Consider the following 7906-nt stretch of genomic DNA (forward strand, 5'->3'; position numbering starts at 1 on the left):
AGCTCCCAGGTGAAGCTGACTCTGCTGCTCAGGGAACCACACTTTGAGTAAGGAGTCTATACATGATTTTCTGTTCTTTCTTTGATTTTTTGTCACTTCTTAAAAGCCTGTATCTAAACGGAACATTTATTGTTTCTTTGTTATAACTGCACAGTAATTCAAGCATGGACGTTCCATAGTTAGTTAACTGGTTATTATTAGTTATGCACTATTTCAAACCTTTTGTTATTACAAACCATGTTCTAGTGAATGACCTTGTACATATAGGTTTTTTCTATCCGGTAAATTCCTAGAAGTGTGCTGCCAGGTCAACGGGTGCATAGAATTGATAACTCGATCATTCAGGATTTTGGTATCATTTTGTGTCACTCCCATCAACACCACCTGAGTGCTTGGTTGTCCACGCTTCTCCCATAGAACATGTGGTTCAACTTCTGGAATTTTGGCTGTGGAAAGAGAAACGTGGTATTTTATGAAGTTTATCTCTGCAAGCTTCTTATCTATGAGTGAGGTTAAGTATTTTTTCATGTATCTGAAAGGTGTATTTACGTTTCTGTGAACCCTCTGTTCATATCTTTTGCCCATTTTGCTCTTAGGTTTGGCTTTTTTTGTTTTTCTTCTTCTTCAGTGTCTAGCTCTTTATAGATTAGGGATACTAGTGCTTGTCCATTTTATGGATTGCAAACTCTTATTTTATGGGATGTGATTTGTCTTTTGATAGTTGACCCTGGTGTTCTCTCCCCCATGCAGGTATTCTGTTTCAGAATGCCACCTTTCACTTAGTCATTTCTTTAGGCTCCCCTTGGCTGTGACAATTTCTCAGACTTCCCTGGTTTTTGATAACCTGGGCAGTTTTGAGGAGTACAGTTAGGTGTTTTGTAGAATGTCCCTCAACTGGGAATTGTCTGCTGTTGTTTTCATGATTAGACTGAGGTTATGGGTTTCTTGGAGGAAGACCACAGAGATAAAATGTCCTTTGGTCTTATCATATCAAGGGTTAGTGCTCTGGACATGACTTATTACTTTGTTTTCTCTGTCCTCATACTGTACTCCTTGGAAGGAAGTGGGCAATTACACTATACCACTTACACTATACCTCCTTCCTGTTGGAGTAGCTACATGATTATGTACATAAATTATCAGGAATTCTGCGTAGGAGATTTTTCTGTTCTCTCCTATTTACTAATCCATTTATATCAGCATGAATTCGTGGCTAGTTATTTTATATTTTGGTTCTAGTACAATGATACCTTGTTCCTTTTGTTGCTCAAGTTGTCCCAGGTTGGTTAGTAAAAGCATCTTCTAGTGGTACCTGGGTCGCTGAGTTGGTTGACTCTTGATTTTAGCTCAGGTCATGATCTCAGGGTCCTGGGATCCAGCCCCACCTTGGGCTCTTTGCTGAGTGTGGGGCCTGCTTGAAATTCTCTCTCTCAGGGTGCCTGGGTGGCTCAGTGGGTGAAAACCTCTGCCTTCGGCTCAGGTCGTGGTCCCGGGGTCGTGGGATCGAGCCCCACATCGGCCTCTCAGCTCAGCAGGGAGCCTTCTTCACCCTCTCTTTCTGCCTGCCTCTCTGCCTACTTGTGATCTCTGCCTGTGAAATAAGTAAGTAAGTAAATAAATAAATAAATAGAAATTCTCTCTCTCTCCCTGTGCTCCTCCCTGCTGCTTATGCTTTCTCTCCTTTTTCTACTTTCTCAAAAACAAGTAAATAAATTTTTAAAAAAAGCACCTTCTGTCGCTTCCTGTGTCTATTGACATACCCTGTTATTGTTTGAATATTTCTACCTTACTCTGTGGCAGTAGATTTTCCAGGTTCATCTTATGTCTTTCCTGCCCTAGAATTAGCCATATTCCCCCCCTAAGTAGTTCTGGTTCTTTTCATTGGAACATAGTATGAGAAACCAAGATTGGGGGACTAGGTGTGTCTGTTGTGACTTTTAAGTCATTGCTCAAAGACCCACTCAGCTAACTGAACAGGGAGTTTGTGTATACTCACTCATGTATATACATGTGTCTAAAAATATTTGAGTATGTCACCATCTTTATCTATAGTAAGCTAAGTATTCCCACTGTTGTCTCCTGTTGTAAGCATTACCAGATGGAACATTCTAACCTTCTCGCCTTGCTTGTCTGTAATCTCCTGCACTAACAGTGAGAATCCAGCTAACATCAGGATTTCATTTATTTGATAGTTCAATTCCAGAATACACATACATGATTTCAGAGTTGCATACATGATTTCAGAGTGGTTAACCCATGGATGCTTGATTCTCCCAGTTTGGGACCATTTGAATTAAGGTGCTAGAAATATTCACATGTAGGTTTTAAAACACAAGTTTTCAAAAACATAGGATGTGAAATTGCTGTGTTTGGTATGTATGTATGTATGTATGTATGTATGTTTAGCTTCGGAAGAAATTGCCAAACTATTTCTACAAAGTTGCTGTATCAGTTTTTGTTCCTACCAACTATGAATCAGAATCTTGTTGTTCTGATTCTGGACCTGAAATTGGCACTGTCATTATTTTTGATGTAACCATTCCAGTACCTGTGTCATGTTGTCTGCATATTCCCACTGAGGTGATGTGGAGCATCTATCTGTTTGTGTATTTATTTGCTACCCTTATATCTTTGGTGAAGAGTTTGTTCAAATCTTTTGCATATTTTTCATGTGGTCATTTCTTTTCTTATTATTGAATCATTAAGAGCTCTTTTGTGATGTTGGACACAAAGCCTTGATTAGATATCTGTGTTCCAAATATTTTCTCCCTGTCTGTGCCTTATCCTTTCATTTTCTTAAAAATGTCTTTCACAGAGCAGAAGACTTTATTTTTAATAATATCCAACGCATGCTTTTCCCCGTGGAATATGCTTTTGCTGTTGAATCTAAAAACCCATCCCCCAAACCAGTGTCCCTAGAGATTTTTCTCCTGTATTCTTTATTCTTGTATTTTTATATTTATATCTCTGATTCATTTTTAGTTAATACTTGTGTAAGGTCTGTGTCTAGTTTCATTTCTTTTGCATGAGTGTTTGGTTGTTCGAGCACCATTTGTTGAAAGACTATCTTTTCTCCTTTTATTCCTTTTGTGCCTTTGTCAAAAAATGTTTGACTTTATTTTGGTAGATCTATTCCTGGTCCTTGTAATCTGTTCTGTTGATCTGTGTGTCTGTCTCAGCACTAACACACTGTCTTGGTGGCTAGTAGCTTTATAGTAAGTCTCAAGACCAGGTGAGGTGAATTCTCATTTTTCTTCCACATTGTGTTGGCTATTCTATTTTTTTTTAAACTTTTTAAAAAGATGTTATTTATTTGTCAGAGAGAGAGCACAAACAGGGGATGTCACAGGCAGAGAGGGCAGAGGGAGAAGCAGGCTCCCCTCTGAGCAAGGAGCTTGAATCGGGACTTGATCCCAGGACTCTGGGATCATGACCTGAGCCACGCAGGTGTCCAGTGTGTTGGCTCTTCTAGATATTTGCCTTTCTGTGTAAACTTCAGAATCTTCTTGTCATTATCTACAAAACAACTGTGAGGTTTTATTTGGATTTCATTGAATTTATCGATTAAGTTGGAAAGAATTGACCTCTTAGCCGTATTGAGTCTTGCTACTGATGAATACGAACTCTCCATTTATTTAGATCTTTGATTTCTTCCCTCAGTTTTGTCTTCCTGTGTATATGTATTGTGTTAGATTTTATACTTGAGTACCCTTTTTAGGGGTGTATTGTAAAGAGTATTTTTTTCATTTGAAAATTTGGAATTCAGTTCTTTATTCAGATATAGGAAAATAGTTGACTTTTTTACATTGACCTTGTATCCTATGATGTTTTGGTATTTCCTCATTACTTCCAATAGATTTTTTTTATAAGATACTTGAGATTTTCTACATAGACAATAATATTGACTTCAGATAGAGTTTTGTTTTTCCTTTTAAATGACACACCCTCATTGTCTCATGCCCTCTTTCCACCTACCTTCCCTCTGGTAATCACCAGTTTGTTCTCTATATTTGTGAGTCTCTTTTTTTGGGTCTCTTTTATGCTTTGTTTTGTTTCTTAAATTTCACATATGATTGAAATCATAGGATATTTGTCTTTCTTTGACCTATTTCATTTAGTATTATACCCTCTAGATTTATCTGTGTTGTTGCAAATGTCAAGATTTCATTCTTTTCTCTGGCCAAGTACTAGTCTATTAGCTATCTATATAATCTCTATATATCTCTCTCTTTATATATCTATATATACACCACGTCATTTTTATCCACTCATCTATTGACGGGCTCTTCCATATCTTGCCTACTGTAAATAGTGCTGCAATATAAACGTATCTTTTCAAATGTTTTCATTTTGTTTGAGTAAATACCCAGTAATGGAATTACTGGAACATATGACAGTTGTATTTTTAAATTTTTGAGGAACCCCCACATTGTTTTCCATAATGGCTGCACCAGTTTTCATCCCCATCATCAGTACACAAGGTTCCTTTTTCTTCACATTATCACCAACTCTTGTTCTTTCTTGTTCTTTTTCTGCAGGCAGAGTCCCAGGCTGGCAGGAGAAGTGGGTGTGGTTGCTGGGACAGCCCTCCAAAATGGGTCAGGTGACCTTTCAAACTCTGGGGAGGTGAAGGGTTCCTAACATCACAACAGCACGTGGGCCATACCGTAGGCGGATTTTTCTGGACCCATCAGACAACCTGTGCAAGACGTGAGGATGAGTGAAATGTGCTGACTGGAATGGAGGTTGTGTTGTCTTCTGGGGCTTCTGTCCCCAGGGGATATTCAGGCCGGTGGGGTGGGGGCAAAGGGACAGGTTATTTGGGGCCGATGTGCCTTGCTGCGGAAGCGACCCTGTGTTTGAGCAGGAAGGCGGGGGCTGCAGTTGGATCAGGCACCTGGGCCCACGTTGGTTACCACGGTGGTTGGGTTGAGGGTAGCACAGGGCCGGCCGGCTGGAGTCTGTAGCCCCTCAACTGCCTTTGACGGCCTGTACCCAGGGCCCGGGGCACCAGGGGACAGCCAGAGTCCCAGGGCCCAGGCAGATGCTTATTGGAAAGGACTAGAGCCAGGGAGGGAGGGAGGGAGGGAGGCCCAGTCAGCCACAGCAGCCAGCCAAGTCGCTGGGGTGCTCAAGCCTGACTCTCTGCTCTGTGCGTTATTGGAGGGTTGGTGTTTATCAGGGCAAAATGCGCACAGTGTGAACTCTGCCATAGCCAGGACCCTGAAGTGGAAGGGTGTTGTGGAAGGGGAAGGTAGTCAGTCGTTGTTGGTTTTTTTTTTGTTTTTTTGTTTTTTTTTCTTGTTGAGTACCAGGGCCCATGAGAGGCATGTCTTAGCAAGGAAAGACCAGAGGCCCTTTTCAGCCTCATGGAACTCCTGGCAGGCAATTCGCCAAGCATGCTTTAGGGGAAGGCCTTCCAGCAGCAATGCTAAGACTTTAAAAGATGGCGGGGCCCTGTGGTTTTGGCCTCCTTGAACCTGCACTCCCTGCTGGGACGGAGGGGCCTGCTTCCATCATGGGTGACTGTCTCTCCCCATGTGCGGGTCCTGAGACCTCGACTGAATGCTCTCCTTGTTTTTACAGGTGGCGCTTCGAGGCTCAGGGGACGTGGCCTGCTGGGCAGCATCCAGAGCGTCTGGCCTCTGTCTCTTCAGTGCAGATGGAAGTGCAGCACGTCCAGGATTGTGACCGCTGTCGTCTCGCTGGTGCACGTGCATCACAGTGGTAAGTTGTCTTGGATCTGAACCTCCCACCTGGGTTGAGGTTCAGGCCTTGACTTGGGTGTCCTTCTTGCTGGCCTCTGTCTTTCTTCCGGAGGCAAAGAGAGCCTCTTCCTGTCGATTAACATGGAGATGTACCCTTAACCAGAATGTCTAGAGTTGGCTGCTTGGGGAAGATGACTTAGTGGCACATGTGGAGAAGGTTCTGCAAGTCCCTCCCCCACACAAGACTTCTGAACTCCAGGTTGCCCCTTTTAGCAGAGTCCTGAGTTATTGCTGCCTGATCTTATAAATAGACATTCTCCTGATGGTCAACTTTCTGTGCACACTTGCTTTATTGGGCCATTCATCTAGAGCAAAGAATCCCGGGCATCTTTACAAATGGATGTCTTAATGGACTTCCGCACACGTTCTTTCTCTCTCTCTTTCTCACTCACTCTCTCCTGTTTTTTTTTTTTTTTTTTTGCGGGGAGTGGGTGTTGCAGGGGATGAGAATGACCCTTCAGCAGGCTCCACATGCCTTCCATAGCCTGACACGGGGCTCAGTCCCATAACCCTGACATCATAACCTGAGCCAAAGCCAACAGCTGGTCCCTTAACTGAAAGAACCTCGCAGGCATTCCTAGACAGGCTTTGTCTTTATGGAAGGGACTGTAAGAATGCCATCCTGTTCTAAAATCTACCGAATCGGGGAGTATTTCCACATCTGCAGTGGTTGTATACCCTCTCAGGCCCAGAGATATGTAGCTCTTCTTGGTGGTGGAGAAAATCCTTTGGCTTCCATGTTCTCCTAGACAGGGAGGAAGCCCTCACTTCCTGATGCTGAACTGTGGAGGTTCTGGTGCCCTGTCTTCCAGAAGAGCATCTTTGTAAAAGGTGAAATTAATTTGCCAGCCCCCGGGTGGCGCAGTTGGGTAAGCATCTGCCCTTGGCTGAGGTCAGGATCCCTGGATCCTGGGGGATCAAGCCCTGGATTGGGCACCCTTCTCCCTCTTCTCTGCTGCCGGACCCCAGCTGTTCTTGCTCCCTCGCTAGCTCTGTCGATCTCCAATAAGTGAAGTGAAGTAAATAGATATATTTCTATGCACGCAATTAATTTGTAAATCCTTTGCGCTTTGTGAGGACAATATTAGTAGAATTAAGGACACATGAGAGGTAGATCACAAACCATGTGTTTTTTGAATCTTGTGGCCATTCATCCTTGTGATCTATATACATCGATAGATTCATGTTTTTGTGAACATACTTCTATCACCTTGTGTTCTGAGACTCTGAGTTCACCCTCGACTTGATGTTCTCATGGATCCCAGGCAGTGTTACTTCCCGTGATCCCACTTCCTACCAAGAGACAGTACCTGGGTCTGTTGTGAGAGCTCCTGAAGGAGAAGTCCCCTGTTCTTACTTGGCACAGTGTGCACGGTTGTTAGACCCGCGCTGTTTGGTGAGACTGGCCTTTATGGAAGTACTCCTGGATCAGAGCAGATGTGCTTGATTTCTAGCTATTGGTTACTGGAATAACGCATTCCGCATCCCTCAGAACGGGGCCCCGCTGTCTGTGTTTGCAGTGTCTGAGTTTGTATCTCAGAGTTACCCCGAGGAATTCCTTGGGAGGTAGTTGCCCAGTGATTCTCTAATGGGAGTGTCCGGGGAAGAAATTCCCCTCGTTGCGTTGGGATCAGTGATCCCTCGGTGTGAGGGTGTCATTGCTGGCTAGGGAAGAAGGGATAGCTGAGCCCATTCCTTGGCTCATCTGACTGGGAGGATTTTCCTGTGTGCGAATCCTCTCAGGTCCTTCCTGTGTTGGCTCCGTGAGGAATGAGATTCCCATATGGGATGTCCTCGCATTCAGCCACAGCGATGATGCAGGGAGTCCCAGGGGTGCCTGCACCTTCGCTCCCATGTGAGGGATGAAGCACACTCTGAGATGGTAGCGGGAGCCTCAGGCCTGAACCCCACCTGAAGCTTCTTCCACCAGGATACCGCGCTAGTGGCTCTCCCCATGTGAGTTCTCTGGTGTTGGGAAAGGGCCCACTTCTGGGTGAAGGCTCTGCCTCAGTGACGGGAGACAAGGGTTTGTACTGTGTGATTTCTGTGGCGGTGAGCAAGGTGGGCGCTCTGGGTACAGGTGGGGCCCCAGTGGTGACAGACACAGGTTTCTCCGCTCTGAATTGTCTGGTGTCTCC

General features: G+C 44.1%; 1 protein-coding gene across 4 annotated transcripts in view; it reads left to right on the forward strand.

The window, feature by feature from the left end:
* Window positions 1–7906, forward strand: part of LOC131829021 (uncharacterized) — an 89358-nt gene that overhangs the window by 19759 nt on the left and 61693 nt on the right. For all 4 annotated transcript variants that reach the window (XM_059170358.1, XM_059170354.1, XM_059170355.1 and 1 more), the window contains exons 3-4: window positions 4539–4598; window positions 5587–5727. In XM_059170358.1, coding sequence (XP_059026341.1) covers window positions 4539–4598; window positions 5587–5727 — 201 coding nt within the window. The remainder of the gene's footprint in view (window positions 1–4538; window positions 4599–5586; window positions 5728–7906) is intronic.

Source organism: Mustela lutreola, chromosome 4 (genome assembly GCF_030435805.1).
Source record: "Mustela lutreola isolate mMusLut2 chromosome 4, mMusLut2.pri, whole genome shotgun sequence".
In the NCBI taxonomy this organism is placed as follows: Eukaryota; Metazoa; Chordata; class Mammalia; order Carnivora; family Mustelidae; genus Mustela; species Mustela lutreola.